The 20992-nt window shown below is 53.7% G+C and overlaps 1 protein-coding gene across 3 annotated transcripts in view; it reads left to right on the top strand.

Annotated features, from left to right (window-relative positions):
- SDK2 (sidekick cell adhesion molecule 2) overlaps window positions 1-20992 on the top strand; it is a 294538-nt gene that overhangs the window by 154890 nt on the left and 118656 nt on the right. For all 3 annotated transcript variants that reach the window (XM_053568347.1, XM_053568346.1, XM_053568345.1), the window contains one exon: window positions 3298-3457. In XM_053568347.1, coding sequence (XP_053424322.1) covers window positions 3298-3457 — 160 coding nt within the window. The remainder of the gene's footprint in view (window positions 1-3297; window positions 3458-20992) is intronic.

Here is a 20992-nt window from a genome sequence, read left to right as displayed (position 1 = left end):
TGAGGGTCCGTAGCGGTGGTGAGTGTTCAAGAAAGAGCCCCCACAAACCATCCCAAGTTATATTCTCATGAAGTTGAGCCCTTGGATTTGGAGGTGGGGGGCAAGTCTTATGGGTGGCATGCAACAGAGCCAGGGGACTAGGCCCCACACATGCACCATGGCTTCTGTTGAGTTGTAAGTCTGTGCTTGAGCCCAGAGTGAGGCCTGGAAACAAATGCTGAACTTGTCCAGAGACCATGTATGCCCAGTGCTGGTGAAATCTGAGGAGGACAGGATGGGTGAGGTCCAGGGCTCCTGCCCCCTGCCACTCCCTGGGGAACATCCAGGGTGCAGGAGGGTCCCTGCTGCTGCCTGGCCAGCCTGGGCCCCCCTTCCACCTTTCCATCATTCCTCCCACTGCCTTCCTCTGGTTCGTTTCCTTTCTTAGTCCAAAAGAAGGCTGCCTGGTAGTGTCTACCCACTGGCTTCAGCATTCAGGGAAGAAGTGGGTGTTTGCAGGCCGTCTGCTCAAGGCCAGCATTTTCACAATCACTACCTCCTCCACTGCTTAGACGTTGAGGTAGCCGTTTCTCTCCTGAGGTCCTCTGGCAGAGAAATTAAGACTCTGAAAGGTGGATAATTATCCCCCACCCAAGCAACTGGAGAGCAGTAGTGTGAACACAGAGGTCTGTGGATGCAGGGGGTCAGGAAACCTGGGGCCTGCCCTGCCAGCTTCTCCCTGCATGGCTTCTAGCACGGCCCACCCTCTGGGCACTGTGTGGTCAGCGGAAGGTGTATGCACTTGTGCCGGAGAGCTTGAACCTGACATCTCAGCATGCCGCTCCAGGCCCCAGCACTTAGTGGATGCTCAGTAGGTTGGCTGTCAAGTGGCACTTCCTTGGAACTCCCTCCCTCAGTCTACCACGTGCCAGGGCTCATAGGCACAAACTCTGGGGGTCTGTGGGTTCTTCCCTCCTGTCCATCCGCCCCTCCCACTTTGGTCCCCACTTCCCTGAGGGCTGTGTGGGCTCAAGCACTTGGCCTCTGCAAGGTCCAGCTCGTTCCTCAGGGCTCTGTGACCTTGGACAGGTTTCTAACCCCTTGGAGCCTTGGCGTCCCTTCTATGAAATTTGGATTATAATCCCCTGTAGTCGTGGGGTTGCCATGAGGATTAAACAAGCCTGTGGTAGAGCTCCTGAAACAGCCCAGAACCCAGCAAATGCTATAGTCCCTGTTGATACTGTCACTAGACTCTGGCTCCCACCTCCCAGCTCCATCCAGCCCCCAAAGGGCAAGTTCCTCAGTGTTGGGCTTGAGTGCCTCCCCGCCCTCTGTCCCCACTGTCTTCTGTCAGCCCTTGTCCTCTCTCACTTCCACCCTCTGTCCCCCAGGAGGACAGGTGCCTCTGTTTCTCGCTTCTACCCTCTGTCCCCCAGGAGGACAGGTGCCTCCATTTCTCGCTTCTACCCTCTGTCCCCCAGAGGACAGGTGCCTCCATTTCTCGCTTCTACCCTCTGTCCCCCAGAGGACAGGTGCCTCCATTTCTCGCTTCTACCCTCTGTCCCCCAGAGGACAGGTGCCTCCATTTCTCGCTTCCACCCTCTGTCCCCCAGAGGACAGGTGCCTCCATTTCTCGCTTCTACCCTCTGTCCCCCAGAGGACAGGTGCCTCCATTTCTCGCTTCTACCCTCTGTCCCCCAGAGGACAGGTGCCTCCATTTCTCGCTTCTACCCTCTGTCCCCCAGAGGACAGGTGCCTCCATTTCTCGCTTCTACCCTCTGTCCCCCAGGAGGACAGGTGCCTCCATTTCTCGCTTCTACCCTCTGTCCCCCAGAGGACAGGTGCCTCCATTTCTCGCTTCTACCCTCTGTCCCCCAGAGGACAGGTGCCTCCATTTCTCGCTTCTACCCTCTGTCCCCCAGAGGACAGGTGCCTCCATTTCTCGCTTCTACCCTCTGTCCCCCAGGAGGACAGGTGCCTCCATTTCTCGCTTCTACCCTCTGTCCCCCAGAGGACAGGTGCCTCCATTTCTCGCTTCTACCCTCTGTCCCCCAGAGGACAGGTGCCTCCATTTCTCGCTTCTACCCTCTGTCCCCCAGAGGACAGGTGCCTCCATTTCTCGCTTCTACCCTCTGTCCCCCAGAGGACAGGTGCCTCCATTTCTCGCTTCTACCCTCTGTCCCCCAGGAGGACAGGTGCCTCCATTTCTCGCTTCTACCCTCTGTCCCCCAGAGGACAGGTGCCTCCATTTCTCGCTTCTACCCTCTGTCCCCCAGAGGACAGGTGCCTCCATTTCTCGCTTCTACCCTCTGTCCCCCAGAGGACAGGTGCCTGCATTTCTCGCTTCTACCCTCTGTCCCCCAGAGGACAGGTGCCTCCATTTCTCGCTTCTACCCTCTGTCCCCCAGAGGACAGGTGCCTCCATTTCTCGCTTCTACCCTCTGTCCCCCAGGAGGACAGGTGCCTCCATTTCTCGCTTCTACCCTCTGTCCCCCAGAGGACAGGTGCCTCCATTTCTCGCTTCTACCCTCTGTCCCCCAGGAGGACAGGTGCCTCCATTTCTCGCTTCTACCCTCTGTCCCCCAGAGGACAGGTGCCTGCATTTCTATCCTTCCCATGCAAAGCAGATGCAGGGAACCGTGGGGACAGGGCCTGCTCTCTGGGATGAGTGAGGTCACAGGGTTGAGGTAGGTGCAGCAACAACTCGGCCCCCTCCCCACAGCCTGAACATCAGAGTTTCCTGTCCCCGGACAGCTGACCTGTGAGTGGGGAGGTAAAGCAGGCTGGCCCAGGACAGAATGATCTAGCAGCCAGCAGTGGAGGGGCCCATGGACTGACTCTGTGCTTGAGGCCCTTGAGGGGCTCACCCAACCTTGGGGAGCAGGACTCAGGGGACCCCTTACCCTCTGTGACTTGTGTGTCAACCAGGCACCTCCCTGTTTTCCTAGTGAAATTTGTAATTCTGTGGCTGGAGCACAGTTAGACGCCTCCTGCCTTCTCCTCTGGGGGGGAGAAACTCAAGAGCAAAGAGGGTGGGGTGGACAGGTACTCTGAGCAGGAAGGGATGGAAGGTGCCGGAGCGTGGGAATGGCAGCAGGTCTGTGAGCCTGGCGTGGTCCGGCAGAGAGGGTACCAGGGCTCTGGTTGGAGTGTGTGGCGGACTCATGTTGAAGACCAAGCCTTGGGGTCAGATTGACCCAAGTTCAAGTGCTACCTAGCCACATGTCCTTGCTCCGCCTGCCCAAGAGCGTCAGGTTTCTAAATGAGCCAAGGTACGCAGGTGAGAAAGTGATAACTGGTGGCTTTGTTTCCCTACAGATGATGTGTCCCCGTATTTCAAGACAGAGCCTGTGCGGACGCAGGTCCACCTGGAAGGGAACCGCCTGGTGCTCACATGCATGGCCGAGGGCAGCTGGCCGCTAGAGTTCAAGTGGCTCCACAACAACAGGGAGCTGACCAAGTTCTCCCTGGAATACAGGTGAACGCGCCTCCCTCACTGCAGAATGAGAGGGCTGGGGGTGAGACAGCCCTGCAGAGGATGGCTGGGTGGTGGGCTGGGCGCTTCCTAGGCAGGGTGGCTCATGACCAGCAGGGGGTCGTCACCAGCAGCGGTGGCCGTGGCCCAAGCCCGGTCCTCACCCAAGCCCCACAGTCAAGAAGAACCCTCCAGGGGGCTCTATTGGGAGGCCTTGGGTCCAGTGGATGGGTGGGGCATGCAGCAACCTGGCATCAGTAAAGGGGGGGACATCTATTTAGGGGACAATTCAGGTGGCACATGGAGGTGACCTGCCAAGGTCCTCCGTGCTTATCTTCACTCCCTGTTTGTGTCCATGCCTGCTGGCCTCTTTCTCCCAGGACACTTCCAAGTGGGGAGAACAAAAGTGGGGACAGAGGGCAGGGTCTCAGCCAGAGAAGATCTGCCGCCGCAGGGTGAGCCTGAGGCAGCCGGGCCTGGCCTGCCTCCCTCCTGCACTTATCCTCACATCTCTGCCTTTTTTATTGGCTCCAACCCTGTGGCTGGTGATTAATTCCCTGGCCTGATGTACATAATCGGTTTTGTTGGGGAAACAAGATTGTCTTGCCCTGGTGATGTTGATACAAATCTGCCACCAGGGACAGGAATGCAAATGAGAGGAGGGGGTTGATTGCTTGAGCATCTGTCCTCCCCAGAGACCACATCCTTTGGGGAGTGTAGAGGCCAGAGTTTGGGGTGTCCCCCACCACCAAGGTCTTTCTGCCTCGGCCCTGGACTGGACTGGGCTGGACTGCATAGTATGTCCCGAGCAGGAAGACCACCCTCCCCTCCTACAGATGGTGAGGGACCTGCATCAGGAAGCCAGAGGTCTTCTGGGGCTGATCAACTGGGGCCTTGGGCTCTCCAGAAAGACCACAAGGACCCAGAGGGGCCTCCCTGGGCAGTCCCTGCAATGGTTTTCAGTTGCCACCTGGTGCCCTTGAGTGCATGCAGATGGCACCTGACAAATGTAAGTGGTTCCAGGGCTCCCAGTCTGCCCAGGACTTCTGGCAGGGAGCTGAAGGCAGGATCCAGGAGAAGAGTCAGTTATTTATCTGATTCAGAGCTGTACTTTTGGCACAGCTAAGACACAAGGGTGGGTAATACCCAGAAGTAGATTCCAGCTCAGCTGAAGCATCAGACTTGCCCAGCAATGGAATGGGATGCCTCTTATCCCTGGTGGCCTTCACGTAGCAGTCAGGGTCCAGCAGCTATTGATAATAATAATGATAATGATCATTGGCAATGAAAAAGAGCTTATTATATGACAGACGTTACGATGTGCACTCTGGTTATCTCATGTAATCCAGCTGTCAGTCCTGTGATAGTTTCAGTAAGCTCCCCCATTGTACAGATAAGCAAACTGAGGCTTAGAGAAGTTAAACAAATCACCCAAGGTTAGATTGCTGAGCTGGACTTAAAATACAACTTGTCTGACTTCAGAGCTGGAATATTTCACCATCTACCGACTGCCTGTCGCTGAAGAACGATTGCTGCAATAGCTTCCTTAATGTGTATCCTCAGCGATCTTTCTGCTAACTGTGCTCTACAAATTCTAGAAAACAAAGCAATGGGGAGAATGCAAATATTCCATTTTATAGTTGTGTGGGGTAGAAGTTTTTCACGGGAAATAAATGAGCTTGCACTTGGGAAACTCATCGCTTTTCCTCCTTGCCCCCGAGAGGGTTGGCTCCTACGGCATGGTGACGGTGTTGTGCCTGAGTGCAGGTTTGATCAGGATTTTCCTTTCCTCAAAAACTTGCTGTGTCCCCAGGGTAAAGTCTGACTTTAGAACTCTTGAAGGTCAGCTCCTGATCAGAGCATCTTCTTACCTCCTGCTACTCCCATCTGGGCTAATACATGCCCACCAACCAGACCACTATAAGTCTCAGGACAATTTTTTGCATATTCCCTCTTCTTTGCCTTTATCCAAAGTGTCCCAACCTCTCCAGGGGGAACACTGCCCCTTTTAGAACTTTCCCTATCCTGAAAGACTTAGCTCAAATTTCTTCTCTTTTAAAAAGCCTTTCCTGATAATACACGTGTTCTATCCCTCTCTCTCTCGTACACACACACACACACACAAACACACACATTTTTCTCCCTCCTCTGTCCTTTGCCACTGCCCACAACACATCCCCTGACACCTTGCCTTCTCATCATTTACACAGGACTTTGCAAGTACACCACAGAACTGAGGTCAGAGCTCCAGAACCTTGGGTCCCCACGGGCCCCTGGATGTAAAACCAAGAACTTGATACTGCCAAGCCCTCTCCCCCAGGCTGCCCAGCCGTGCTCACCTGTGGGTTCCTACTTTATTATCGTGATGAGGGACACTGAGAAGTTCCAGGATCACAGGCTGTAGCTATCTGATTGCAGACCAAAAGGAACTTCCTTGGAAGTTCCACTTAGTAGTTTCAGGGAAGAATTCTGATTGGTCCAGCTCATATCATCCCCGACCAATCTCAGTGGGAAGCAGCATGGAGCACTGATTGGCCAGGCCTGCATCATGTGTCTACCCCACACTATAGCTACCCGGAAGGGAAGGACAGGAAGAGCTGTTAGCGGGAGGAGAAAAGGGTGATGGGCAGATGGGAGCCACCTGTGTCCACAACACCACCCTTGTCCCCAGTAAGGGCCTGGACCACAGCAGGTGCTAGCTTGCTTCCTTGCTTGTTACTTTCCTTCTTACTTTCTTTTTAATTTTGAAAATGTTTAACTGCTAGAAAAGTGTAAGTATCACGCCACAAACAGTTGTTCACATGTTGCTAATTGGCGTGCTCTGCTTCCTCCGTACACATGTGTACACATGCACTTTCTTCATTGAACTATTGAAGAATGTGTTGTAGACATGTTGCTTCACTCCTAAGTACTATTTTCTAGAAATAAGGCATTCGTCTACAGAACCACAGCCCAATATTCACACTTGGGAAATTTCACATCGATATCGTATAATACTGCCATCTAATACACAGCCCGTGTTCAAATCTCTCCACCTGTCCTAATGTACATTTATTCGTCCCACTGTCCTTTATGGCCATTTTGTTGTTGTTGTCTGATACAGGACCTCATCGGGGACCATGCATTGCCTTTAATTGTCATGACTATTTATATGCCTCACAGTTAGGACTATTCCTCGTTGATTTTTCCTTTCTTTTGTGGCTTTGGCATTTTTGAGAGTCCAACCAGTTTTGCAGAATTTTCCTCAATGTGTATTTGTCCAGTTATAGCCTTCTGATTAGACTCACATTTAATATTTTTAGCAACCATATTCTGTAGGTGCGTATCCCCGACACTTCCTGCTGGAAGTCACCTGAGGACGGTTTGCCTGATTATCAACTGGTCAGGTCTGATCAACTGGTCAATGTGATCAACCAGATTTCTCCATTGGCGAGATATCTTCTCTTTGTCATTGATGAGTGGCCTGTAGAGAGATAACTTGGGGCGGTGTGACTATTCTCCTTCCCAGAAATCTCCCACCCACTGGTTTCGTATCCATTGATGAGTCTAACCTGAATCAATTCTTTCCATGGTGGTTGTGGTAAGGAGATTTTCTTTTATTTATAGAAGTTGACATTCTTTTGTAAAGTGCTTTCCCTTCTCACCCCTTCAAATAATTTAACATCAGTATGAACTGATGGATTATATTTTTTACTGTGTTTTAATCCACTCATGTCATTGTTCATTTCAACGCTCCTATTAACCAAAATTGGGCCAATGGAGCTCTTTCAAGCTGGATCACGGGTTCTTTTGACCTGTTTTGTACTTCCTTGTTTTGGGCTCAACAGAATGTTCCAGGCTCACCTCTTGTAATCCTTACATATGGAAGAGCACATTACATGGGAAGTGAGCACCACCCTCCTGTGGCTGTCTGACCGCTGCTTACTCAGGACTTCCCAATTTTTTACAAACCCCGGGCTTTCAGTAGGGTGATAATATCCAATTTTCAAGCAGGAAAATAGCTAAATTTACTCAGCAAGTTGAGCGAAAATAAGATTAGAAGTGCTGCCATAAATTTAAGTACGTTTCCAAAGGAAGGAAAGTTTACATTCATGTCCAATCTCTGAGATCTTTAATCTCAGTGGGGTCTGTAACCAAATGGGTCTGGGGCGTGTGTGTGGCAGCTACGTGAAGACAAGCTCATGCACCCTTCTGAGCATGTGCAGCTATGGCACAAGCATGTGGATCCATGTCCGTCACTGGGGTTAGAGAGGAAAGAAGTCAGAATTTGGAGAGGGCCTATCTGAGTACACTCACACCCCTGCCAGCTCTGTGACCTTGAACAGAATTAGTCAGCCCCCGGAATTTGTTTTCTCTTCCTGGAATCAGGTGCAGTAATACCTACCTTAGAGGGTTATTGTAAGGATTACATGAGAGTCTAGGGGTCAAGCCAGCCCCATGTCTGGGCAATAGACCTCAAAGTAATGGTGCTTGTTAGGATTATCCAAGGTTTCTATTTCAATAGAGTCATGGGGCAAATCTGAGAACAAACCCACCAGAAATCACATGTGTAGATGAGCCTGTCTCCTCCAGGGGGTCACCGGGGGCTCTGTTCTCCCATGCCAATGACACCGCCATGGCCTGTGACACTTTACAGAGCTCCTCTTGGTCGAGTGCTATGAGAGGCCCTTGTTGGTGACAAATCTTTATCCATTTTGAAACTGACCTTCAATTTCCAGTTTGAGAAGGCAAGTGGCTGTAGCAGTCAGGGTTGGGGATATAAGCCTAGAGGACAGAGTAAAATCTGACTCTGAAGATAAGAGATCCTTTTTCTTAGAGACCCTGCCTGGGGACCTTCCCCGGGGTCTGGGCACTGGCCCTGCTGCCTACCTCTACCCAGGAATAGACGAGCAGCTTACAAAGTGACTATGGGGGTTGGGAGGGGTGGCGGGGAGGCAGGCTGAACACAGCACTCACGGGATGTATTGTTGTGTGTGAATGTGTGATTCCTCCATAGTTCTGTGTGCAGGTTTAACAGCGGGAGCCTGCCTATGCGTAGTTTGTGGGTGTGATTTTGCAACTTACAGACTATGTGGCCTGCTAACACACATAAAAGTCATAAAAGTCGGGCCCCCAAGTGGCTGTTAGAGCCTCTTAAAGCAGGCCACACTCTCCCCACTCAGCTCCCCTCCCCCCAGGGTGAATCTGCTCGGCCTCAGTTTACACCGGTTTCACTGTGTGGCTGGTGATGACCCCACCATCTTGAGAAATGACAGAATAGGTGGCCATGGAGGAGGAGAGAGGGAGGAAAGTCAGTACCACCTGTCGTGTGACGAGGCCATTGAACACATGATTTGGTCCTGCCTTGCTAATACCTCCTGCATAATTATTCTCATACTTAAAATCAAATAGGAAAATAAAAAGTGAGTGAGGCAGATGCCCCACACGCATGCACCGAGATTCCCCTGCCCCATCAGGCACACCCCCAGGAGCACTAGTGTTTATGGAGGCTCACCTACCTACAAGTCCTTCACATCCGTCATCCCCCAACAGCACCGCGGGGTGAGCAACCTTCGTTCTGCAGACAGGAACCTGAAGCTCAGAGATGTTCTGGAACTTGCCCAGGACCATGCAAAGAGCAGAGCCGGAGGTCTGCGCAGACACACGCAGGGCACTTGGCCCCTCTGTCTCCTCAGAGGCAGAGGACCTTCCTCCAGGGCGCCAGAGCACATGCCGGGGTGGGGCCCGCAGCCAAGCCGGGCTGTTACTGACAGCAGTTCTGAGAGCTAGGCGCAGCTATTAGCCGTGCTTCATAACTAGGAATCACAGGCAGCTCAGAGAGATTCAGCAATTTGCCCAAGGCCATACAGCCAGTACCTGGAGTCACATGTCACCCAGAATCTCTCCAGGCCCCCCACCCCCATGTCCCTGCCCACTCCTCTTGTGCTTATCTTTTCTTTCTAAGCCTCTGCAGTAGAAGAGCTGTCACAGCTAATACTTACACTCAGACTGTGGGTTGTCTGCCTTCAGAGGCAAGAAGGCAGAGCCTCTTCTGAGGGCCAGGCGGGAGGGCACAAGATGGTTCGCACCACTCCTCTCCCCAGCCGGGTGGAGGTTGGCCCCAGGCAGAGCTCAGCCCTAAGGCCAGGCTGATGTTGGTGGTGAGGCTGGGTGGGTGTTAAGAGCTGTGGTATCAGGAACTGCACAGGCTCGGCCACCAGGGAAAAAAGTCCATCTGAGGCAGAGAGCCTCATACTTGTGACAATGCTGGCAGGGGCCACGCAGGCAGGGAGACACACTCAGAGCCGCCGGCAGCCTTTGAAACTCCTCTGAGGAGAAGATGAGGAGAAATTCTCTGGGCCGGCTGCTTTGTCCCTTACTTCTCTGGCCCTGTCTCTGGCCTCCCCTTAGAAGTGAGAGCAGGTGGCCGAGGGCCTTCCCCAAGGAGAGCACATGCCAGGCTGGGGCCGGCGGCCAAGCTGAACTCTTACTGACAGCAGTCCTGGGAGCTGGGTGCAGTTATTGGCCATGCTTCATAACTCGGAGTCAGCTCAGAGAGGTTCAGCAACTTGCCCAAAGCCAAACAGCTAGAAAGCAGAGTAGGGTTTCACTCAGGGTCTTCAGGGCCCCAACCACGTGTCCCTCTGCACTCCTCACTGTGCCTGTCTTTTCTTTCCAAGCCACCACCGCAGGAGGAATATTCACAGCCAACACTTACATGGAGTTTACCATAGACACGGCCCTGTCCTACCCCTTCCTAAGGAACACTCCAAACCATTCCCTACCCCCTGCCAGGCTCCGTGCAGGCCTCTTTCACAGAGGTTCCCCTTCTCGGCAGCAGCTTCTGCAGGGAGGAGTCTTGATACACGAGGAATGTGAAGCTCAGGTTCCAATTCTTCCCCAAGATCTGAAGTCGTAGAGCTAAGATGAGAGCTGGGTCTTCTGCCTCCCATCCCAGTAAAGGAACTTCAGGAGATGTCAACATTTGCTCATTTATCAGGCAAGGACTTGGGGGCTTCTGCCTGCCAGGCACAGAGCTAGGCAAGGAGGATGACACAAGAGGCAATGTCTGGCCACCCCCCTGTGCCCCACCAGAGAGACAGTAGGTGACCAAGGTCAAGTGAGTGTTGAAGTTTCAGTGAGGGGCGGAAAGAGATGAGTCGGGGCTGGAGGGGTTGGCCAGCCCCCCGGAGACTCAGGACACTGAGCTGAATGGACATGATGAGAGAAGGCGGTGAACCTGGCAGGGGATCCACACAGGTCCACCTGTGCCTGTTGTGACCAGACACTGGCACTGGTGACAGTGTCTAAAGCCCTAAATAAGGCAGTAAGATCCTTGCCTTGTGAGCACATAAGCAGAAGTAAATAGCCGAGCAGGCATTGATGGACTCGGGTTTACATGCGTGCTTTGGAGGGAATGTACGAGTCAAGCTTTCCCCTGGGGAGCTGAGACCTAGAGAATGAGAAGAGTTAGGCAGGTCGCAGGTGTGCAGGGGGGAGCCGAGTGAGTGGGCACGGGCTGGGCCAGAGGACCTGGCAGAAGGTCAGTGTGGCCGAGACAGTGGCAGGCTGCAGGCGTCAGACCCGGTGGGGACTTACAGGCCATCTTAGGACCTGCATTTTCAGCCAGAAGCTCTGTGGAGCCCTTGACTGGATTTTCCCAGAGAAAGGACCCGAGCAGATGCACATGGGCACGGCCCTCTGGGAGCCCTGTGCACCGTGATGGGCGGTGGGAGGGAGGGACAGGTCTGAGACAATTTTAGGAGGGAGAATTGGCAGGACCAGACAGTCAGCTGGCCATGGGAGAGAGGGAGGAAGGCAGGAGTTGAGGCACTGGGGAAGGAAACCCTGGCAGACAAGGGGCTTTCTGGGGAAATGCTGTGCTCAGTGTTGGATGGTGGGAGAGACGTTCAGGGAGAAATGTCCAGCAGGGAAGTAGAAGAAAAGCCTGAAGATGGTGACTTAGGAGTCACCGATGTCAACACGGCAGGATGAGAGGATGGGTACGGTATCAGAGGAAAGGGCTCTGAGGTCCCAGTGGGCATAACGGGGAGAAACCAACCGCCAGAATTCAGCCAAGAGGGGGCTGGAAGTGGTTGGAGGGAGGGGGAAGGGAGGCTAGAGACCAGGGTGACACAGAAGGACAAAGTGGTCAACATGTCAGCCACTGCTGGATGCTACAACTGTCAGCTAGATTTAGGAACGTTGATGTCTGGGGGCCTTCTGGAGCGGGGGATGGGGTGAGTGGGGGATGAGGGGAGGCTGCTGCTGCCCAGGAGGACGGCAGAGCTAGAGCAGGGCTTCCCAGCCAAAGCACTGCTGACAACAGGGACAGAAAGTTTTTTCCTGTGGAGGGGATCATCACAGGCAAATAGTAAAGTATGGGGAGAGGGAGGATCATGGTGGGATGAGCCAGCTGGCCACGGAAGCAGGAGGACAGTGGCCTGAGAAGGCAGAGGTTGGGCTTGGAATTCCAGGAAAAAAGTTCTGGGCTGAGTCTTACAGGAGGTGGCAGTCCTCCAAGTGTGACCCAGTTCTACCCTTCTCTCCATTCTCCACCCTCCCCAGCCCTCTTCCCTGAAGGAAGGAGTCCAGCAGTTCGCCAGCAGTCTCTGCTGCTTAGCGTCCACAGGCCTGCGCTCACCTCCCCTCTACCTGTGCTGTCCTTGTCACCTCTACCTGACAAACCCTCGCTCACCTTCCAAGACCCAGCCCCAGCCTCCCCCAGTGTGAGTCCCAGTCCTGTCTCTGGCTCACTTGGTGTCTCAGAGCAAATTACTTCACCCCTGCCTCAGTTGCCTAGTCCATAAAATGGGAATAACAAAACAGCTGCCTCCCAGGGCCACTGGGAATGTCACCCAAGACCAAGTGCTAGGAAGAGCGCCTGGACACCAATGAAAATGATGCCGACTCCCACCCACCTTCCTCCTCTGAGCAAGGCAGGCTCCCCCACCTCCCTCCTGGCCAATGCTTCATTCCATGAGGTCAGATTCCTCAAGGAAGTCAGAGCCGTCTGCCTGTGACCAACCCCTCGGGAGAGTTACTCCAGCTCAGCCCTGTGTTTGGACCTCGTGTCTGAAGCTGGAGGCTGACGGTGAGGAAACTGAAGTGCAGGAATTAGTTATGATGGGCATAAATTGAATTTTAATAGAGATGTGCGTGGCATGGAGCCAGTGTACTCAGGCAGAGGGAAGGTAGTAATTAAAAGTTAACGAGTTTAGAAATGTGGTGATCCTCAGGGAGGGGCTGGGAGGAGGAGGAGGCTGTCCTTCCCCTGACCCAAGGTGGCCTCCTCCCACTCTTGGAGATCCAGGGAAGCTGGGGAGGCTGAAGGATCCGCTGCACGTGCCGGGCAGGCCTTCAGTGGGGGAGTGAGGGGAAGAAGCACAGTTGAAGGACCCTCAGACCACAGCCTGCTGCTGCCCAGGAGGACGGCAGAGCTAGAGCAGGGCTTCCCAGCCAAAGCACTGCTGACAACAGGGACAGAAAGTTTTTTCCTGTGTAAGGTGTTCAGTGGCAGCCCTGGCCACTACCCACTAGGTGCCAATAGACACCCCCTCCAGATATGACAACCCCAAATGTCTCCAGACTTTGCCAAACATGCCCTGGGGCAGCAGCACCCTCTGCTGAGAACAGTGTCCTACAGTGAGACACTGGTGTGCCCACGACTCTCCTAGCTGGAGACAGTGTCCTTCCATGCATAAGGGTCCTGCCATGCTGGGGTCAGGGCCTGGCATGGAGAGGAGTGGGCACAGAGGCCTGGCATGGGAGGAGGACAGGACAGAAGTGACTGGCCAACCCCCAGTCTCTCCTGGGATTCCCTCCAGCCCCTCTTTTTTTCGTAACAATGCAGGATATGGTGTTTCCTGTGGCACAGTGGTGCCTTCCTTGACACCACTGTATTTGCTACTTGGTGGGGGACGAGCAGGGCAGATGTAACATCCCCATTACCCAGAGGAGAAGTTGCAGGCTCAAAGGGACCGAGAGCCCGGCTCAAGCCCATTCACACAGAAGCACAGGAGTCCAGCCCCAGCCTACCCCTGCCCTCCTCCCGGCAGTCCTGCTAACAGGACTGGCACAGAGGCTCAGGCCCTGGCGGAGGGCACACGGGGGTGTGGCCATGGCCAGGGATCTTAATTACCTGTCACACACCCCGCCTGATCTCCAAAGACACTCGGAAATGCCGCCTAATACAGGCCTGCAGCCCCACACTGTCACCTGTCCCACCCACCCTCCTGCTTTAGAACAAGTTCTTCCTAACCCTGAGGTGAGGGGAGCAGGGGGCCGTGGCAGGGAGATCCCCAAAGGGCAGGGCAGGGCAGGTGGGAGGCCGCAAGGGGCACAGCCAGCTCTTGGTGCCTCAGGCTAACATATTACAATAATTATGTCAATTAAGACTAATAAGTTCAAAGTGTAAGGGGAAAGTCAAAAAAGGAAGCAGGAGTCTCTAAAACCTTGGCTGGCTGTTTCCATGGCAACCTGTTTCCTCATGCTCCACGATGGGTGCTGGCTTGGGGAGGAAGGGCCCCCCACTCCCAAGGAGGCTGCGATGGAGATGGTGGTGGGTGTTGCCTTGGGCTCAGGGCAGCAGTGGGGGTAGAGGCACAAAATGGGAGGACCGAGGGCCTTAGGAGAGTCACACGGCCATGGAGTGCCTCAGCTAGCACCTGGCCTCTGTCTTACAGCTGGGACACTGTGGCTCTGAGTAGAAGTGACTTCCTTGGGGACAGGGCACATCAGAATTAGAATTCAATCCCAGAACCCCTGAGCCTCTGCCCCAGGCTGCTTGGAACTCAGCTGCATTCTGGCATGATTAGAGGTAAAGACAGCAAGACCAGTGATTTTGGTGGCATCTCCCTGGTCGGGCTGGCCCCTAGGGACATGGGAGCAACTCACTGTGTTGGGATAGTGGGCACTGCCAGGCCTGGGCCCCCGCAGGACAAAGGTCTGCTCTTACCGTTCTCTCCCCTTCGATGTCTGCTGAGCTCCCTCGGCGTCCCCATGTGTCTGCCCACTAGATCATGCCAGAGCCCCACAGCTCTTAGGGAAGACATTTCGATGAAGCCACAGGTTCCACTGGGCAGGTAGGGAGGGGCACCTCTCTCAAAGACACCTGTGCACCCTATGATGGGCAGCTCTGCATGTCCATCAAAGCAAGGGCTTCTGGGGACACACAGCATGGTCCCCACACAGCCGTGCATGGTAGGCCTTCGCTGGTGTCATCATCTATTTCTCCCAGCATGGCCCGGGAAGTGTACAAAGTCGTTATCACACTTCTCATTTTACAGATATCGAAACTGGGGCAGAGAGGTAAAGTGACCTGTCCGAGGTCACAGTGAGAATTAGTGTGGGGCTGGGGATGTGGACCCACCGCCGGCTCCTGTGAGCACGCAGTGTGGAATGTGCACAGGTGTGCACCCACAGCCACACCCTCTCTTCTCCCCCTCATCTCCCTCTACCGGTGACAGATGCGTTTTTCACAGCCCATCTTGGCAGCCCTGGGGACCAGGTGGCCACGTCCACGCAGACTCCCCAGTGAGCGGCACAGATCATGCAAATATAGCGCGTGCTGCCGCCTTTAATGAAAGCCTCCTGAGGAAAGCTCTTCTCTGATGAACTGAGGCTATTTATTTCCACCACAAGGAAATTTCACATGCAAATTAGGAAGAGTTTGATCATTCATCACCTGGAATTGACATATTTGAATTTGGCCTGCATCCCTGGTAACCAGTGCACGCAGATGGGCGTAGGGCAGGCGCAGATCACAGTCCTGGGGGAGGCTTCTGTCAGAGGCACATATGCTTTTTATCTGGGATATTCTAATGTATGGAAATGAGGTGTTCATCCTTTCTCCCCACACAGCTGGTCCAGAGACCCCAGCTTGCCCTGAGAGCCCCCCTCCCTTTGACCCTCCCAGGTCTTCCTGCACCCACCTTGGCTCTCGGCCAGGGCACAGAAACTAATTAGATCTTGACTCGGCTATGCGCTCAGGCAGGCAAATGGTCTAGACAGACACCCGGGGAGTTAGTAATGACCCCTGCTTCCTCTGTGCCTGCCTCAGAGCCCCTCTCAGGGAGCTCTCAGCATGGGAGGGCTCTGTGTCTCTCCTCTGGGTCTTTGTGCCCCTAAGAGAGTTCTCTGCTCTGATTTGTGGGAGAGCTGGGATTTCTGTGACTCTGAAATTCCCATCCCAGTCTTCTCCCAGGGGTGCCCAAGTCCTCAGGGGTGGCAGGACGTCTAGGGGTGGGGCGATTGTTGAAAAGAGGGGTTTTGACTCTAACCAGCAGCCCCTGGGGCTGGAGAATGCCAGAGTATTCCTCAGCTCAAGATGGGCAGGGAGCACAGGTGGGGGCCCAGGCACAGGTGGGCCCACAGGGGTGGGGGAGAATGAGGCCATCCTTGCTATAGAATGGGGAACGGTGGCCACAAAAGACAGTGTCCCCAGAGGAGACTGGGCACAGGCCCTGGAGGTCAACCCAGGGCACATCCAGAGGCTCAGGCCACTGGGGCTGCTCTTTCCCTTATGACCTTAGAGAATGTACAAAGGGCAGGATCCTGGCCTTGTCCACAGACTCTAGTCAGTTATCACTGCCTCGTGGAAAGCTACCCAACATGTGGTGGCTTCAACTACTAGGGCTTATCATTTCTCTGCCACTCTCTTCTTTCTCTGGGCTCCCCATGAAGCTGAGTTCTTCTGGCCGTCAGTGTGGGCTGAGTTTGGGGGGAAGAGTGGGGCAGGTGCTGATCTCTCTTTGCACGTGGCTTCTTGTCCTCCATGGCACGGTCTTTCCAGGCTGTGATCTGAGAGGGCAAACGGAGGTGGGCCAGGCCCTGGAGGCCTAGAGTCAGAGTGGTCCAGCCTTACTTTTCGTGGGTGACAGCAAGTCACAAAGTCAGCCACAATGTCGAGAAGAAAGAAATGGACCCCTCATCCTTAATAGAGTCGCTGCACAATATTGGGGTCTGGTGCTCCACTCCCCAGCCCATGCCAGCACCTGCACCAATTACCTTTTTTAGCTGATGGGTCTCCCAGGCTTCGTTGGCAGTTTTGGTCTAATTCTCCCACAGGTGTCAGGGGTGGGGGGTGGGAGGTTAGTCATGCAGAGCTGCGAGAGTTGACTCTTGGCCCAACTGCCCAGGGGCCAAGCAGAAGCTCTGGGACCTGAATTCCTGACACTTGGTGGTGAAGGTCCCTGGGCTGGCTTGCTGGGACAAACCTGGGCTTAGTTGAGTGGGCACTGGGCCAGCGTCGGGGCCTGTTAGGGTGGCTGAGGGCAATGCTTCCTTCTCCCAGGACAGATGAGTAAGCAAATAATAACAGCACTAACAATAGCAGCGGCAGCTAGCTCCTAAACAGTGCTTATCACCGGCCTGGCACCAGACACACTGCACGTGCTATCTCCTTTAATCCTCACAGATATTCAGGTAGGGGCTATAGCAGGGTGGTGAAGAGTGGGCTCTGCCACTCACTGGCTGTGTGATTTTGGGCAAGTTACTTAACATCTCTGTGCCTTGGTTTCCTCATTTTCTTTTTCTTTTGTAGAGACAGAGTCTCACTTTATGGCCCTCGGTAGAGTGCCGTGGCATCACACAGCTCACAGCAACCTCCAACTCCTGGGCTTAAGCGATTCTCTTGCCTCAGCCTCCCAAGTAGCTGGGACTACAGGTGCCCGCCACAATGCCCGGCTGTTTTTTTGGTTGCAGTTTGGCCGGGGCCAGGTTTGAACCCGCCACCCTTGGTATATGGGGCCGGCGCCTTACCGACTGAGCCACAGGCGCCACCCGGTTTCCTCATTTTCATCTGCCAAATTTGGAGATGATTAATGCTGATCTCAGAGGGTAGTTAATAAATAGTAAACGCATCATCACATGTAAAGCACTTAGAACAGCTATTGCTTGCCCCAGATTAGTATCTATAGTTAATTACCTCTGCTTGAGAGTTGAGGAAATTGAAGCACAGAGAGATTAGGCAACTTACCCAAGGTCACACAGCAAGTAAAATACACAGTCAAAAAACCTTCTTTCTCCACCCGCACCCCCCAGCTCTTAGAGCAGAGCTACTTGGGCAGAGCAAAGCTGGGTGGTTTGATTCAGGACCCCTTTTATCCTGTGTGTCAGTGGGGTGCTGTCCAGCTGTGCAAGTGGTCAGTCTGCCCAGGCTTGTGGAACTCCCACCGTGTATTGGGCAAAGTATCAGTTACCAACTGTGCTGCAAGAAGGGAAGGTGAGACAGGCCACTGAAAAGGTGAAAAAGTCAGGACACACCCTGAGGGGGCAGGGAAGGCCTGCGGGGTTGTGAGGGAATGTCCAGGTTTCAAACACTGGTTCTTAAGAGTGGAGGTAGGTACAGGATGGCATTGGAGCAGGTCAACTGTGAACTGATCAAAACCCGGGCCATGGGCAGGCTCTCTTACACAATTAAATTCATTCTGTGTATAAAACTGTCTTTCATATTTTTTTGATATTAAAAAATGTTCTTTTTTTTAAAAGAACATGAAATCCATATGACAGATTTTTCTGTTTTGGTTGTTTCACATCTTTGTTAGTCAAATTAAAGCTAGCTCCCCTACCTACGTGGGCATGGATAAAGATGACACGGATATAGATGGAGGTATAGCCGCAGATACCAGAGAGGAGAAACTTAGCCACATCTGAGACCTTGCTGCAGACAGAGAAGGTCCACACTGACCTTGAGTCAAGTAGGCCTGGGACAGGGAATGGGTGTCTCACCATGTACCCCCCACCTCACCAGGGCTGCCATCAGTGGGCACTGCAGGGTGGCGGGGGAGGTCTCTGCCTGGCTGCCCTTGACCTGCCAGGCAAGTTGCAGGGAGCGTCTGGGAACTTCTAGTTCATCCTCCAACCTTATCAACATTCATTAAGCCCACAGCATCTGGCCTGGGGAAATCAGGAGCCTGGTGAAGATCAGAGAGCAAGACTCGGCTGGGCAGTAAGCTGAGGCCGGCTGGAAAGAGCTCATACAATCACAGCTACATGCCCACCTGGTCCTGCCTGAGCACATTAATGCTTCCAGTGCACTGCTAACACGCAGAGCCTGATGCAGTGCCTGGCACACCGTGGGCACTCCGACGATGATTGAATGATCAGTAACAACAGGAAATACATAAGAACACGTGTCTTACTGAATGTCAGTGCATGCTAAGCACTTGGCAGTCGGTTCTCCCATGATGTGATGTTATGCATTCCTAAAAAATCCCCGTGCCATGCAAAATAAGCCATAGAAAGCACAGGACTTATGGGAGAAATGGGATGAAGGGAATGACACGCTAAAACTTCATGAATGATAGATTAAAAAAAAAAGACAGGGACCTAGTAAAAATGATTACGGATGTCACGCGTGAAATGGTTAAGAGGCATACACACTACATTACAAAAGCTTTGCCCTGGAAGTGGGCGTTGGCAGGATGGCAGCTTGTGAATTATTGCTAAGTGGTAGAAGGAAGGTTGCTTGAAATTGAAGGGGACATTCTAATACCAGATGTAGGAGGATAAAACGTGCAGAGGGAGGACTCTGGAGAAGTGTGCGTTTGTGCAGATGGAGTTTAAGGAGGTCTCATCCCTTGTCTGAGGCCCCAGGTCCAGTGGGTGTTGGAGCAGAGAGCTGTCTGAGGCCACAGGTGGGGATCTTAAAGATTGACTCTTTGGGGCTATGATCAGCCTCTTCATCAGACTATAATCAGAGTCATCTCACAAATGGGGAAACAGGACTGGCAGCACCTGGCCCTGTCATCATCTGTCACCTTCGTTCCAGCCTCTGTCTTCCCCCCGCTCACCTGCTGCTTCACCTCACAGACCCCTGCGCGTGCTCCAAACTTTGGTATGCTATAGATCACCTGGGAACTCCTAATTGCAGATTCTGATCAATAGGTCTGGGTGGGACCCCGAGATGCTGCATTTTTGTGACCCACTCCCAGGTGACACACAGGCCCCTGCTCCCCACACCATGCTGTGAGCAGCGAGGCTGTGGAAAGCCTCTGCCTGTTCACTGTCACTCCCTCCCTGGCCATGAGCTCCCTGCCGGCTGGACTTGCTGCCCCACCAGTGCACCAGGCCAGTTCCGTCTCTTTGTCAGTGCCTTTAGACCCTCGGCATGTGGGCCCATCTGCTTCCTAGAGGGACCCCAGCCTTGGTCCTCAGCCTCAGCCCAGCTTTTAACCCATCTTACTCCTTCCATAAGACAAAAACCCAGCCACCTGCAGAGATGGCAGCACCTGTACAGAGCCACGGTACCCACCTCACCTGGCCTTTGCGTGGTTTCCCCAGTCTGCTCCCTAGCTCCCTGCAGCTGCTGTTTGGAACCTCCTGCCCAGCACCCCGCCCTCGCCCCCCCTTCCCTGAAGAACTGGATGCCACTGTAGGAATTCCTCCCGCTTCCTGCCTCCCTGCCTCAGTGAACCAGGCCCTGCCAGCCCCCATCCTGCCGCCAGGCACAGTCACTGGTGCTTCTCTCGCTATCTCCTTCTTTTTTTTTTTGTAGAGACAGAGTCTCACTGTACCACCCTCCGCAGAGTGCCGTGGCCTCACACAGCTCACAGCAACCTCCAACTCTTGGGCTTAAGCGATTCTCTTGCCTCAGCCTCCTGAGTAGCTGGGACTACAGGCGCCCGCCACAACGCCCGGCTATTTTTTGGTTGCAGTTTGGCCGGGGCCGGGTTTGAACCCGCCACCCTCGGTATATGGGGCCGGCGCCTTACCGACTGAGCCACAGGCGCCGCCCTTGCTGTCTCCTTCTAACAGCTCCCACCAGCAACATCTAAACACGCCCCAGCCTCACATCTTTGAAACCCAAAGTCCCTCTTAGGGACCTCCCTCCGCCCCATGTGTCCTCTGTAGCCACGAACCATTCTTTTCCTTTTAGCCCAAGACCTTGCATTCTCCATCAGCTAGCCCATCCTCCCCTCAGCCAGCTGTGTCCCCTGAACTTACCCCACCCCAGACCATCAAGCACCCCCACATGCCAGCATTGCTGGCACCCTCTGCCCCTCCCCAACCCCTTGGCACATGGTCAGCCCCATCATCTCTCCCCAGGTCTGTGGCAAAGACCAAAAGGCCTCCAGCTCTTTGGCCTCATCTGGCTCAAATCCCTGCAGACAGAGAGAGCTGTGTGCAGAAGTGAACCTGACCATCTTACACCAAGACTGGCATCTACTGTAAGGGGGCAGGTGGGGACTGTTTTCGGCCTCACAGGCCATCTAGTCTGTTGCAGCTATTCAGCGAAAACAGCCACAGATGACGTGCCAACCAATGGGCATGACTGTGTTCCAGGGGTACTTTTTGGATGCCAAAATTTGAATTTCATCTAATTTTTGCCTGTCATGAGATGTTACTCTTCTTTTGATTTTGTTTAACAATTTTAAAATATAACAGCTATTCTTGGTACACCTATTGTTAAGAGGTGGCCTGTGGGCTGTAGTTTGCCAACCTCTGTTCTAATACCCTCAGTATATTCCTACCGTCCTCAGGGAAGAGCCCAAACTCCTTAGCCCAGCCCACAAAGCCCTGTGGGCTCTGGCTGGGCTATGGGTCCAGTCTTTCCCC

This window comes from Nycticebus coucang, chromosome 18 (assembly GCF_027406575.1).
Source record: "Nycticebus coucang isolate mNycCou1 chromosome 18, mNycCou1.pri, whole genome shotgun sequence".
NCBI lineage: Eukaryota > Metazoa > Chordata > Mammalia > Primates > Lorisidae > Nycticebus > Nycticebus coucang.
The sequence above is the reverse complement of the archived record's forward strand: the minus strand, read 5'-3'. Positions and strand labels throughout refer to the sequence as shown.